Below are 15679 nucleotides of genomic sequence, written 5' to 3' on the forward strand. Positions count from 1 at the left end.
AACGTAGCAGTTAAAAAAAACTGTCCTGTAACAAGCTGCTGAATAAGATACATAATATTGATGGTGTATCGAAAAGAATAATCCGATTTTAAAAAATAATAATGTATATATTATTTGACATATGTCCGTGAACAACGTACATGTGCGTGAACAACGTACTGTTGGATAGACAAGGCCCTCGACTTTTAAATGGTTACCGCTTGGTAGTAGCAGTGTGCGCTCACTTCAGTTCTAATAAAAATGGTGTCTGGGCAACGGAAAGCGTTTTGAGTTTTACGTTTTGCTCAGTGCAGGTCAGTAGTAACTGTTCAGCGTGACTTTCGTACTAGGTGTAGTGCAGATTCCCCTACAGCCTAGAGCATTAGTCGATGTGGTGAGCAGTTGTGAGAAACAGGTTGTTTATGTAAAGGCAAATCGCCGGGCCGTCCCCGAGTGTCTGACACCGATGTCGAACGCATCCGCCATAGTTTGAGAAGGAGTCCGCAGAATCCGTTCGCCGTGCAGCTCGACAGCTCAGCATGCCCCCGAAGTCCGTCTCATGAAACCATACAAAATTCAGCTACTGCGAGCTCTTCGTGAAGCTGACAAACAACAACCTGTAGAGTTCTGCAATTAAGTCGTTGGCAAGATGGAGGATGACAGTTTTCTTCCACCCAAAAGTTTAGCGACGGGGCAACATTCCTTTAAATGGAAAGGTGAACCGTCATAGAGTGAGAATATTGGGTATATAACAACCACATTAAGTTGTACAACATGAGAGGGATTCTTCAAATTTAATGTGTTTTGTGTAGTATCATGGGAAGAGGTGTATGGTTAATTTTTCCTTCCCGAAAACACTGATATAGGAAGCACATACCACGATGTGATGGAGAATATTTTCCCACCGCTGGAGACTGATTCGAACGACATCGTTTACGAAAAGGATGGGGCACCGCCACACTGCCATCAGGAAGTGTGGGAATTTCTAAATCAAAGGATTACTGAACAATGGATCAATTTCACTGGACCAAAGGATTCAGCCTTACAGGAGTGGTCTTCAAGGACACCGGAACTGACTGTTTATGGTTATTTCTTGTGGGGGTTTATAAAAGTCTTTGTTTATGTGCTTCCGTTCAAATGGTTCAAATGGCTCTGAGCACTATGGGACTTAACACCTGTGGTCATCAGTCCCCTAGAACTTAGAATTACTTAAACCTAACTAACCTAAGGACATCACATACATCCATGCCCGAGGCAGGATTCGAACCTGCGACCGTATATGTGCTTCTGTTACCAACAACAATGAATGAACTGAGGCATCGCACAACAGCAGCTGTGGAAGCTGTAACTCTAGACATCCTCGTTGCAGTGTGGCAACGATTTCAATACCGCATTGATATATGTCGCGCATCTCAAGGTGAGCGTATTCAACACGTATGAAAAGTATTAAAAAACTTTTCGAGTTTTCAGTTCATCGAAAACCAGAATTCATTGTATGTGTTTATTAGTTTCAGAAAAATAGATGTGCCAAATCGGATGATTCTTTTTGATACGCCCTGTACAATATATGTAAGAAACAAGAGAGGAAAATAAGAGTGGAAGGTGAAGACAAAAGTACTCACACTTCAAAAGGTATACGAGGGCTGTCTTTCACCACCACCGTTAAATCTATGCACAGAAAAAGGGTCACCTTAGGTGCTGCGCACGCCTACTTGGCTGTTATCTCGCCTAAATAGATTCTTCTGACTGAGAGAGCCGCGAGTACTGACATCACATCCGTTGCTAGACGCTCCCGCCGTAGAAAAGTGCTCCCGATAGAGTGAACGCGTTCCTCACTTGTGTACAGGAAAACCAAGGTATGGAATTGGAGGTAAGCTTACGTGGTCTCCTCTGCGACGGTGGCCAGGATGAACTCGGCGGAGCGGTCGTTGGGGATGACGTGGCAGCAGTCCTCATAGCCGGGGGACACGTCCTTGTAGTCGTCATCCTCCTACGACACACAGTGGTAATTGTTAACGTAAGGAAACAATAATATTAAGACTACTGTTAATCTCCATATTGGCAGCTATTAATCTAATGTGTAGACTGCAAGATAGCTCCAGCAAATAGCAATAATATTATGTAAATGAAACATCCATAACAAAGGAATTATCGACTCGATGTAAAGGTCATAAGTGATATCTCTCATCACCCCCCCCTACGTAGATATTCACGGTGGTCCATTGATCGCGACCGGGCCAAATATCTCCCGTAATAAGCGTCAAACGAAAAAACTACAAAGAGCGAAATTTGAAGGGGGAAACCAGATGGCGCTATTGTTGGCCCGCTAGATGGCGCTGCCATAGTTCCAACGGATATCAACTGCGTTTTTTAAAATAGGAAACACCATTGTTTATTACATAGTCCTATAGTACGTAAAGAAATATGAATGTTTTATTTGGACCACTTTCTTCGCTTTGTGATAGATGGCGCTGTAATAGTCACAAACATATGGATCACAATTTTAGACGAACAGTTGGTAACAGGTAGGTTTTTCAAATTAAAATATACAAAGTAGGTACGTTTGAACGTTTTATTTTGGTTGTTCTAGTGTCATACATGTACCTTTGTGAACTTATCATTTCTGAGAACGCATGCTGTTACAGCGTGATTACCTGTAAATAGCACATTAATGCAATAAATGCTCAAAATGATGTCCATCAACCTCAATGCATTTGGCAATACGTGTAACGACATTCCTCTCAACAGCGAGTAGTTCGCCTTCCGTAATGTTCGCACATGCATTGACAATGCCCTGACGCATGTAGTCAGGCGTTGTCGGTGGATCACGATAGCAAATTTCCTTCAAGTTACCCCACAGAAAGAAATCCGGGGACGTCAAATCCTGTCAACCTGCGGGCTTCGACGACCAATCCACCTGTCATGAAATATGCTATTCAATAACTCCTCAACCGGACGCGAGCTATGCGCCGGGCATCCATCACGTTGGAAGTACATCACCATTCTGTCATGCAGTGAAGCATCTTGAAGTAACATCAGTAGAACATTACGTAGGAAATCAGCATAGATTCACATCGATAAAATAGGGGCCACTTATTCTTTCTCTCATAATGTCGCACCATACATGAACCTTCGGTGATGTTCCACTTGTCGCAGCCATCGTGGATTTTCCGTTGCCCAGTAGTGCATATTATGCCGGTTTACGTTACCACTGTTGGTGAATGACGCTTCGTCGTTAAATATAACGAGTGCAAAAAAACTGTCATCGTCCCGTAATTTCTCTTGTGCCCAGTGGCAAAACTGTACACGACGTTCAAAGTCGTCGCCATGCAATTCCTGGTGCATATACACTCCTGGAAATTGAAATAAGAACACCGTGAATTCATTGTCCCAGGAAGGAGAAACTTTATTGACACATTCCTGGGGTCAGATACATCACATGATCACACTGACAGAACCACAGGCACATAGACACAGGCAACAGAGCATGCACAATGTCGGCACTAGTACAGTGTATATCCACCTTTCGCAGCAATGCAGGCTGCTATTCTCCCATGGGGACGATCGTAAAGATGCTGGATGTAGTCCTGTGGAACGGCTTGCCATGCCATTTCCACCTGGCGCCTCAGTTGAACCAGCGTTCGTGCTGGACGTGCAGACCGCGTGAGACGACGCTTCATCCAGTCCCAAACATGCTCAATGGGGGACAGATCCGGAGATCTTGCTGCCCAGGGTAGTTGACTTACACCTTCTAGAGCACGTTGGGTGGCACGGGATACATGCGGACGTCATTGTCCTGTTCGAACAGCAAGTTCCCTTCCGGTCTACGAATGGCAGAACGATGGGTTCGATGACGGTTTGGATGTACCGTACACTATTCAGTGTCCCCTCGACGATCACCAGAGGTGTACGGCCAGTGTAGGAGATCGCTCCCCACCCCATGATGCCGGGTGTTGGCCCTGTGTGCCTCGGTCGTATGCAGTCCTGATTGTGGCGCTCACCTGCACGGCGCCAAACACGCATACGACCATCATTGGCACCAAGGCAGAAGCGACTCTCATCGCTGAAGACGACACGTCTCCATTCGTCCCTCCATTCACGCCTGTCGCGACACCACTGGAGGCGGGCTGCACGATGTTGGGACGTGAGCGGAAGACGGCCTAACGGTGTGCGGGACCGTAGCCCAGCTTCATGGAGACGGTTGCGAATGGTCCTCGCCGATACCCCAGGAGCAACAGTGTCCCTAATTTTCTGGGAAGTGGCGGTGCGGTCCCCTACGGCACTGCGTAGGATCCCACGGTCTTGGCGTGCATCCGTGCGTTGCTGCGGTCCGGTCCCAGTTCGACGGGCACGTGCACCTTCCGCCGACCACTAGCGACAACATCGATGTACTGTGGAGACCTCACGCCCCACGTGTTGAGCAATTCGGCGGTTCGTCCACCCGGCCTCCCGCATGCCCACTATACGCCCTCGCTCAAAGTCCGTCAACTGCACATACTGTTCACGTCCACGCTGTCGCGGCATGCTACCAGTGTTAAAGACTGCGATGGAGCTCCGTATGCCACGGCAAACTGGCTGACACTGACGGCGGCGGTGCACAAATGCTGCGCAGCTAGCGCCATTCGACGGCCAACACCGCGGTTCCTGGTGTGTCCGCTGTGCCATGCGTGTGATCATTGCTTGTACAGCCCTCTCGCAGTGTCCGGAGCAAGTATGGTGGGTCTGACACACCAGTGTCAATGTGTTCTTTTTTCCAATTTCAGGAGTGTAAATATGGTACGGGTGCAATCGATGTTGATGAAGCATTCTCAATACCGACGTTTCTGAGATTCCCGATTTTCCCTCAATTTGTCTGCTAATGATGTGCAGCTAAAACACCTACTTGGGTATCATCATTTGTTGCAGGTCGTGGTTGACGTTTCACATGTGGCTGAACACTTCCTGTTTCTTTAAATGACGTAACTATCCGGCGAACGGTCTGGACACTTGGATGATATCGTCCAGGATACCGAGCAGCATAAATAGCACACGCCCGTTGGGCATTTTGATCACGATAGCCATACATCAACAGGATATAGACATTTTCTGCAGTTGGTAAACGGTCCATTGTAACACGGGTAACGTATCACGAGGCAAATACCGTCCGCACTGGCGGAATGTTACGTGATACCACGTACTTATACGTTTGTGACTACCACAGCGCCATCTATCACAAAGCGAAAAAAGTGGTCCAACTAAAACATTTATATTTCTTTACGTACCACACGAATATGTAATTAAAATGGGGGTTCCTGTTTAAAAATACGCAGTTGATATACGTTTGACCTATGGCAGCGCCATCTAGCGGGCCAACCATAGCTCCATCTGGTTTCCCCTTCAAGCCACACGAGTTTCGTTCTTTGTAGTTTTTTCGTTGTTGCTTATTTCGTGAGATATTTGGCCCGGTTTCTATCAATGGACCACCCTGTAGATGTTGTGTTTTGCCAAGCATGTGAATGTTGTGTGTGCTTAATCCGAAAGTGTGCAGCAACTTTGAATCCATTTCTAGGAGGACATGTGTATATGTTAATATTACTTTATAGTATGTCAGAAACACAAACATTGCTACTATTTTTTACTATTTATCAATATTATTGTGAACTCTGCAGACAGTGACTACAAAGAAGAAATTTTGATGTTGGGTATCTTTTTAAAACATGTTCATTATATTCGACTTTTTGTACTTTTCCCCATATTCAGTCTAATTCTTAGGAAAGTGAGTACCATAAGTATTAAAGACAGAAACTGTATTTCTTACTATATAATGGAACAGACTTGTTAATTATGCTATCAAAATTGGAACCTTATAAAGTCAAAACACTGAAAAGTACTCAACGCTTCTCCTCTGTGAAATACACAACTTTTGAGATACACTACCTGATCGAAAGTATCTGGACAACTATTAGTGCAAATTAGTGTGGGATATGGCGACCATTCCCCATTAAGAGTTGCTTCAGTTCTGCTGTGGACACTTTGAATGCGGTACCTGTATGTTTGTGGAAGACTGATAGCCAGTTCTTCCTCAACAGCCGAAGCGACTGGTTGTGATGTTGGATGCTGGAGTCTAGATCTATGTCTTAATGCATCCTGAAAGTGATCCTCTGGGTTCTGATCAAGAATCTGCACACGCCTGTCCATTTCAGTATATTTATTTCCCACAAACCATTGCCTCAAGGCTGCCATTTTTTGTCAAGTCATCGTCTCAGAACTGTTCCTCTCGCATACATGATACAAACTGCTGTAAAATGTGTTCTATACTCCCACATTTAGGTGTTTATTAAGCATGGTATGGTGGTCACACTTTAGCCACGAAAAAACACATTCGTACCATAACAACATCTACTCAGTAGCAAACTAATGACACTACACCTGATGATAGACACGTTCCTCCATGCGTTCGCAAAATCCAAGTCTTTATTGGTTTGCCACAGCGCATAGCGTGATTCAGCACACCAAATCACTCCTTCCCAGTCATCCACTTTCCAGTGGTGCCACTCTTTATATCAACATAAATGTCACTTAGCACTGAGTACTGTCATTTGTGGCTTATGAGTATGTACTATGTGCCAGCGAGTAGGGAATATTTTAGGGGATGGTTTGAAAAGAGTTTATCTCAAAAGACCCAGTAGATCTTAACAGGTTTTCTCGCAGAGTAGCTTCGGGCTGTGCCTACGTGACTTGAGGCAGTTCTCTGCGGTAAAAAACTGCTGACAAGATATTTTTTCAACGTTCTGCTGACGTTTGCTAGCGAATTATCGCCCTCGGTTCAGCCGATATCGTCCGTGAGAGGAGGGGCAAGTTGGTGGACGCTGGAGAGTTGTGGAGAACAGACTCAGATTCTCCTCTCCCTTGTTGTCAGACCTCGAGTGCGAAAGTGTCTTTCTTGGGGGGCACAGCCTCCTCTTTGAACACAATGACAAACCACCAACAGAGCTTACCATGGACCGCCACCTGCCTCATTGCACACTTTGTTTAGTTTGTTCTACCTCCTGGGCTGGCAACACCTGGTAATTTCCTACCCTAGGCTAGACTCATGTGCCCATTTCCTAAAATACATTCTCTGTACTTGCCCAAATTTCCTGTTCTCATTGAACGCCAATCTTTCTAATGGCCAGCCATCTTGTGCTAGTTGAACTTTGGTAGCACTTTGGCGCTCATATGTGATTCCTACTTCTGGGTTCATGCGACCTTTTACAGTCCCTCTCCGCAATGGTTAGTGGTCCTTTTTACCAGTACACGAGCTCTGCCTGCTCTTAGTTCAGCAGTGATTGTTCTTTAGCATTTCCGCTTCACAGTCACGTAAGCAACAGTGGAAGCGGGCAACTTTAGAATGGGGGAAACGTTCCTGATGGATTTTTTACGCTGGTGACATACTATAAGAGGTCCACCATCGAAGTTATGCAGTCCTCATGACCGAGCCACTCACTGGTGCTGCATCTCCATTGACAGTTGACAATTGTGTTATAGATAGCATAAATCTTGTAGTATCACCCACATCCACAAAGGGCCGGGGTCCAAGTTGCTGGGAACCAAGTCTCCTGAAGGGTATTGTAGAAGCGCTTAAAAGGTGTCGTAGGTCATCGAGGTGGTGGAAAAACCCGTTACAATTCCACTCGAGAATAATGTTGTTGATATACTGTGTAATGTGTCCATGTACTATGAGGCCACGAATGGACCAAGGAATCAGATCACGCCCTAGCATCACCTTCTGCCACATTATCACACGTATATGCTGGATTCCATTGCGTGGTGTGACCTCGGACCTCAGAGGCCGCCAGAATCTTTCCTCAGCTGTAGTAGTGGAACAGGTGGGATCAAGTTGCGTGACGGGCACCGGAATCTCATTCTTCTTGGAGCACTACTTCTCATCTATCCTCTCCTTAGAGGATTTGTATGGCTGCTAGGGCTTCTCTGAATCAGTTTCAGGTAATGATGATGATCACAAAAGTTTTGCAACCAGCTGCCCATGGCTCCCTAGCCACTGATAGTGTCCAGTTGTAGACTGGCGGAAGTCCTCCTGGAGAAAGATGCTGGAGTAAAGTGATTTGTCACCAGCTGGAAGGTGGGAACCATTGACCCTGGTGGGTGGGAAGCCTCAAAGTAGGTGTGGAGGAAGCAGCAAGAGAAGAGCCCATCAGGGGGCCAGGCTTGGTCGAGCAGCGTTGAGGGCCCATTGAAGGAGGTGTAATGGGTATGCTTGGTCTCTTAATAAGTTAGTTTGTCCCAAGCCTTATATTCTTGTCTTTTCTTCTCTTTCTGGATGAAGACACCACTATTGGTTTATTGTCCTATGGAGGAACTGTACACCCCAGGTTGGTGTGCAGCTCATCATTAGATTGGAAGGGCAGCTCTCAGTGGAAAATGATGCACTGAGCCATATTTAGACTCTTATGGGTAGTGAAAGTCACTGGTATATCACCAACTTGTCACAAAAGAACAGCTTCCATGACTGTGCAGGGAACGCTGTTTTGATGAAAACTGGTTCACTTTTCATTTTGGACATGGCTGCTAGTTCCCACAGTTGTTCTCTACAAAGAATAAGGGTTTTGTGGACAAGGAGGAATCAACATAATGTCTTGTGAAAACTAGGTGTTGTTGTTGTGGTCTTCATTCCTGAGACTGGTTTGATGATGCAGCTCTCCATGCTACTCTATCTAATGCAAGCTTCTTCATCTCCCAGTACCTACTGCAACCTACATCCTTCTGAATCTGCTTAGTGTAGTCATCTCTTGGTCTCCCTCTGCCATTTTTACCCTCCACACTGCCCTCCAATACTAAATTGGTGATCCCTTGATGCCTCAGAACATGTCCTACCAACCGATCCCTTCTTCTGGTCAAGTTGTGCCACAAACTTCTCTAGGGAGTATTTCTCTGCTTGCCCTATGTTACTCCTATGACATTTTAGGGTCATATCTCTCTGCATCTAACAAGGACTTTCCTTCTGTAGGGAATGCTGGAGCCATATGGCTACCAGCGACAGATAACTTCATCCACTTCATCTGTGGCTCATCCACCATGGTGCCGCCCATTCCGAGTGGAAGCCCTTTTATGGGTGCCAGCCTCAGCAATGGCTACCTAGCCTGCCCCCTTCTACACTGGTGGATCCACCTTCCATGATGTCCAGTGGTAGATTCCGTAATAGCACACATTGTCCGGACACTTTTCGTCGTATGTCGATACCTGGCTGCCGGAGCCGGTGTTGGTGGGGCGCTCCTCGTCGTCGGTGGTGGTAGGCGCCCCGCCGGGTCCCAGCAGGTTGGGCGGCCCTAGCGCTGTCTCTGCTAGCCGCCTGGTCTGCGCCAGGTTCTCGATCACCGAGCCAGGCTTTATGTCCGCCGGAAGGGGGCGCCGCGCCGCTTTCGCCTTCCTCGCGCGGTTCCGCAGCGCCTGCAATCAGAACAGCAGAACAGCGTACAGGGTGAGCTGTGTTAAAAACTCCTGTTTTGAGGAGCGCGCCACTGTGCGTAGTGTGAAGCAGTCGCTCTCAGTTTCTATAACGCCCTCCAAATCCTCGAACGCCATGTGCTCCGCATCCGCCTTCAATCCCCCATGCGCATCCTCTACTACCTCATCGCCTTACCCCACCTTCTCCTTTTCCTTGAACACATCCACAAACTATATATTGTCCGCCACCTTGATCCCCTCGCCCCCTGGTGTCTCGAATCCTCTCCACCCACAACCAGCTGCCGTGCCTTTACTGTTGTGTCCCACCCTCTCTCCATCTCCACACCCTTCATCTCCTTTCCCAATGCGACTTCCACCATCTACCCCTCCCGGATGATGAGCTTCACCCTGACATCTACTCTTCCTACCAACTCTATCCCCACCTTTCTGCCTCCTCCTCAGGGCTCCCTCTCCTCCCCCTCCCTCCTCCTGAGCGGCTTCCCCCGCCTACTCCCGCTCCATCTCTAGTGCTTCCTTTCATTGTCTCTGCACTCCCTCCTGCCCTGTCTTCCCTCTTCGTCTCCCTCCCCACGTGTCTCCTGCCTCTTCGTGTACCCACTGATACCCCTCCTCTCTTCATCCCGCCGCTTTTCCTGCTGCCCCTTGCTCTCCCCTCCTTTTCCATCCTGTCTGCTCTTTCCCTAGGCAGGTCCCGCCTGGCAGTTTTATTCTTCGTCATGTGTGCTCCAAGTGGGTTTTAAGTGGGTTTGTTCCAGAGTGTTTTTACTACTGTGGCCGACTTTTAACGTGTGCATGTCCATTTAGTGTCTTCTTCGAATTTTGAAGAATCGCTAACTGTGTTTTTTAACTAACTCCATGAACGTCTCTGTGTTAGTCTCTATTTTGTACCTCCATTTTCTCCTATTATTCTGTTTTAAGTTCCCCTTTATCACCTTATGTATGTACCATTTTATTCTAAGTTCATGGCTGAAGAGCGGCGGATTGTGCCGCTGACATCACTCCCCTGCCCATATGGGGCAGGTGAATGAAATCACAATAAAGAAAAAAAACTCGCCAGTGAGTCAGTCTGGGTCAGTCTCTTGTCCCCAACTTGCTAGTCTGTTTCTCGTCCACATTTGTTAGGCAGTTAGTGTCTGTCTGTCGTTTGGAGTGCTAGTATGTCTGTTCGGATCAACCTTTAAAGCTGGCAAAACGAGGGACTTTCCACTCTGCCAGTAAGAGAACTCAGTGAGTCGTAGCCCGGTTGGGGCTTAGTTTCTGCATCTGAGTCTGCGCATTAGGTCGGCAGTCTGCTCGAGTTTGCTGAGGCAATGGTCATTGGCGGTTGGATCGGTTTGTCGGTCGCGCACTGAGACTCAAATGACTTGTCTGCCTTGAGCGTCGGCGGATGTGAGGTCGCCACGTGAGTCCAGTGGGCCGCGGCGTATAGCGAAGGGGTAGTGGCTTCGCGGTCGACACGAGAGCAACAGGAGTCAACCCCTCGACATCAGTCTGGCCGGTGCGATCTGCGACGCCGTGAGACGAGAGATCGACGCGCCTTCCTGCGTCCGTTGAAGCGGCTGGTAGCGGATCGTTCGGGAGAGCGATTTCGGTGTGCTGCACCAGGTCTTCTCGAGAAATCGCAGTTTATTAGAAGTTAATTGATTGGTGATATGTTGTTTCATTTACTCTTGTTAAATTCCACTTGTTTTCTTGCAGACGTCACCAGCCGTTTTGCTTTGGGGCATCCCACGATTCTTCTCCATTTGCCCAATAGCGAGAAGGTGGTTGTTTACAAATTGGGTGGTCAGTTTTTCCCTTGTGGAGTAGGGACGGGTTAGAGCAACCTGCTGTTCGGGTTGTTCGGTAATCTCCCTACCAATCTACCGTAAGTTGGTAGCTGCTTCTGTCATGTTTGTCGGATTTGGTGTGTTAACGAATTTATTGCTTGGAGTGTAACGGCCTGATACCTGAAATATGTGTGGTCTTTGGAAACTCGATATTATTGCCTATGATCTCGAGAGGCGGTATCTGTGTACTGTAGAGCATCTTAACTATTGTTTGGCCAACCTTGTAGAATTTTATATAAGATTGCATTTCATGGGCTTTTATTTAAATGATCATTTTAGTATATAAAGTTGCCACCCTTTCAGGTTGCACATTTGGGGGCAAGGTTAATATTTTAATTGTAAGTGTTTTATACCATTTGCATCCCTCCTATGAGTGGTGCATAGTTTGTGTTCTTGTGTAACTTTTTAAAACTCTTTGTTTAACATTATCTGGTGTGTTGCACATTTGCACCATTGTAGTCTTTAGGAGGCTGTTGTGAGCGGTCGTAACTATGGCCGTGTCAAAAGGGGGCGGCAAGGTTCTCTGCCCGAAAGCTCATACAGCCAAAACTGGTTTCTTTCTGCCTCAGAATAAATTGTACCATTCATAATTAGAGGGTGCTTTCTGATTATAATTTTAATTCTGTTTCTCTTAAAAAAATGCTTTTAGGCACTATTAAAGTGAATAAAATTCCCATTTTTAAAAGGAATTTGGTTATGATTTCATCCCTTACTTCCTGGCAACTACTTCCATGCTTTCATAGTGAGATTAAATGTGTTAATGTTCTTGATGAATCGCAAGTAAATAAAATATATTCTTAATAATACTTTTTGAAAATAAATCATGGTCCACAGGGATTGGACAAAAACATGAGAACACCGCGGGAAATGCATACTTGAACATAGATAAAGATGCTAGCCAAACCTGCAGCAACGCTGTTAGACAAAAATAATGCCACACAACATTTTTTCTGATTTCAATACAACATATTATTCCCCAAACTTTTAGTTGCAAGGCCCTATTTTTAAATGTAATTCCCGTTCAGTGCGATGGTATTGGCCCACCTCGGTTCTACTACATCTCGTATATTACTCGCCTTTCCTTATATGTTACCTCAATGTTTCTCAGGCTTTAGAACATCTTGAAACATTTTACATTGTCGAACGATTTTTCCGGGTCGAAAAATACTATGAACATGTCTTGATTTTTCTTCAGCCTTGCTTTCATTAGGGTCAACTGACATGCCGCAGTGGATACACCGGCTCCAGTGAGATCACCGAAGTTAAGCGCTGTCGGGCGTGGCCGGAACTTGGCTGGGTGACCGTCCAGGCCGCCATTCGCTGTTGCCATTTTTCGGGTTGCACTCAGCCACGGGATGCCAATTGAGGAGCTACTCGACCGAATAGTAGCGGCTCCGGTCAAAGAAAACCATCATAACGACCGGGAGAGCGGTGTGCTGACCGCTTGCCCCTCCTATCCGCATCCTCAGCTGAGGATGACACGGCGGTCAGGATGGTCCCGATGGGCCATTTGGGGCCTGAAGACGGAGTGTTTTTGCTTCCTTTATCAACGGCAAGGTCAGAACTGCGTCTCTCGTGTCTTTCACTTTCCTAAAACCAATCAGATCGTCATCTAATGCATCTTTAATTTTCTTTTCCATTATTATGTGTATTACTCTTGTAAGCAACTTGGATGCATGAGCTGTAAAGCCGATCTTACGACATTTCTCAAAATATCAGCGCTTGCAATCTTCAGAGTTATTCAGATGATGTTCTTCGTTAGTTTTGATGTTACGTCGCCAGTCCCATACAATCCACACACCTTCGTGAATGATTGTTGTGTTACCATTTATTTTATTTATTTATTTATTTATGCATTTATTTTACCTGGCAAGATTAGGGCCTTCAGGCCCTCTCTTACACCTAACCAGGCATATTCAGATTGAACGAGTTACAGTTTCTACTTAACATTAAGGACATATAGCCTATTATGCAGTATTGATGTTAAAGAAAAAAAATAGATATCATAACAGTAGTACAATGATAATTATAACAATAAAAAATAATTATAACAATCAATAATAATAGTAATAATAATAATAATAATAATAATAATAGTAATAATAATAATAATGATAATGACTATGTATATGAAAGTAAACAAACTTTTCTTTTCTGAATGTCAGTCACATTGTTAGTTGGGAATTTTCTCGTTATGTTCTTGCAGCTTGTGAGTTATTCTCATCGAGCAGAGACATAAGGCGATAGAATGGGGTGAAAGAGATATATAAGAGGTAGATAGGTTAGAGGAAGAGAAATAGAACGGTAAAATTCGAAGCTGTGATGGAGAGGAGAAAGAAAGAGATGGGAGGGGCACAAGAATGGTGGCTATACCGTCCCTAAAATGTATGTTTTGAGTTCCTTCTTGAATGTTGAGTAGTTCTGGATAAGACGCAGATCACAGGGGGAGCGCGTTCCATAGTCGTATGGCTGAGATGGAGAATGACACGGAGAAAGATTTTGTATTATGTAAAGGTACAGCCAAGATGATAGACGTATCCGATCTGGTGTTGCGATTGTGGAATGATGATAGGTGTTTAATGTGAGAAGATAAGTATTGGGGGCACCAGTGGCTAAGAAATCGATGAAGTAAGCACATCGTGTGGAGATCGCGTGCCGTATGTGGGCGTATCCAACCTAGCTGGGAGTATGAAGGACTGATATGATCATACAACCGAATATTGCACACGTATCTAACGCAAGCATTCATCACTAGCTCGAGGCATCTAGAATTTTCACTATTTGTGCCGTGCTGAACTACATCGCAGTAGTAAAGATTAGGCAAGACTAGTGTTTGGACTAATTTTTGTTTAACATGGGTTGGAAATATTTTTCTAAATTTTTGAATTGCATGTAGGGAGGAGAGCGATTTCCGGCAAGCTGTGACTGTTTGTTCTTCCCAGTTTAGGTGTTCATCCAAGATTATTCCAAGGTCTTTTACTGTTTTTTGGTATGGTAGTTGGGTACCATTGAGGAGTATTTTAGGGACTGTTTCGCGAAAGTACCGGCTGATTAACTTTGGATGAGATATAAGTATGACCTGGGATTTCTTGGGGTTTAGTTTCAGACCTAGGTTCTGTGCCCATCGAGAAACAGAGCAAAGATCTGCGTTCATACTCGCTACTGCGCCAGCAATGTTCTTGGGGCTTGCACTTATGTACAGTTGGATGTCGTCGGCATAAAGATGGTAGTTGCAGGAGTGAATCACTGAAGAAATATCATTAATGTACAGTGAGAAGAGTAGTGGACCAAGGACGGAGCCTTGGGGAACTCCAGAGCGCACGCTTTTCCATGATGACTTTTCCGACCCACAGATGACTTGTTGACTTCTGTTTTTGAGGTAGCTGTCGAACCATTGTATTGCGCTGTTTGAGAAATTCAGCTGTTTCATTTTAATTAGTAATATATCGAAGTCAACTGTGTCAAAAGCCTTGCTAAAGTCAAGCAGTGTTAGGATAGTAGCTTCACGTCTGTCCATAGCATGTTTAATGTCATCAGTTACTTTGATTAATGCGGTTGCTGTACTATGGTGCTTTCGAAAGCCTGACTGATATTCGTCATGGATGTTATGAGTTTTGAGGTAATCCGTCAGTTGTTCATGGACGATGTGCTCTAGGGCTTTAGAAATTACAGGTAGTATGCTGATCGGCCTGTAGTCACCTGGCGACTTAGGGTTGTCAGTCTTGGGTATAGGCTTAATTAAACTTTGCTTCCACTCAGTAGGATATGTACTACTGACAAGAGACAGATTGAAGATGTCTGTGATAACTGGAATAATAGTGTCTACGACGTTCTTAATCATGCCAATGCTCACTCCATCATTTCCTACTGCCTCGGAAGAGATTCTCATAATTGCCTTGTGTACTGTGCCGGTAGTGACATATGATCTTACAAATTCCGATGGAATGTTATCGAACCATTTTGCCTTATTTGGTTTTGAGTCTTCAAAAACTCTTTTAATGTCCGATTCTAACACTGGATTTTCTGTTTCTTTCCTACAGACTCCTGTTTCTTCTTCTATCGTGTCATCAGAAGAGTCCTCCCCTTATTTTAGGAAATACATTCCAAAACCACGTTAGTTATTTATCCTCTAGGTTCTGGAGTGTGGCTTCTCACCTTTCGGATTCAAAATCGAGCACCTATTGTTTCATTATTAAGGTTATCCTATTTCACTGTTGTTTGTCGATTTCCACTGTCTTGTATTGTTCGCATTTCTCTTCGTTCCAGATGCTCGTGCAGGGTTGTTTCAAGGGTTTCCTGTTATTAAATTACGTCCAAATTTTCGTGTTACGAGTCAAGTTTCTTTTTCCACTGTCATGTATGGTTCTAATTTTTCTCCGTTCCAGTTGTTCGCTGGTAAGGTTGTTTCTAGTGTCTCCTGTTATTAA

At 45.2% G+C, this 15679-nt stretch overlaps 1 protein-coding gene across 1 annotated transcript in view; it reads right to left on the reverse strand.

Moving 5' to 3' along the window:
- The window catches only part of LOC126292170 (dopamine D2-like receptor), a 169156-nt gene that overhangs the window by 23780 nt on the left and 129697 nt on the right, over positions 1–15679 (reverse strand). Inside the window, exons 3-4 of the mRNA XM_049986014.1 lie at positions 9199–9405; positions 1860–1969 (exon numbers count right to left, since the gene is read on the reverse strand). Of these exons, the coding sequence (XP_049841971.1) occupies positions 1860–1969; positions 9199–9405 (317 nt within the window). The remainder of the gene's footprint in view (positions 1–1859; positions 1970–9198; positions 9406–15679) is intronic.

This window comes from Schistocerca gregaria, chromosome 9 (genome assembly GCF_023897955.1).
Source record: "Schistocerca gregaria isolate iqSchGreg1 chromosome 9, iqSchGreg1.2, whole genome shotgun sequence".
In the NCBI taxonomy this organism is placed as follows: Eukaryota; Metazoa; Arthropoda; class Insecta; order Orthoptera; family Acrididae; genus Schistocerca; species Schistocerca gregaria.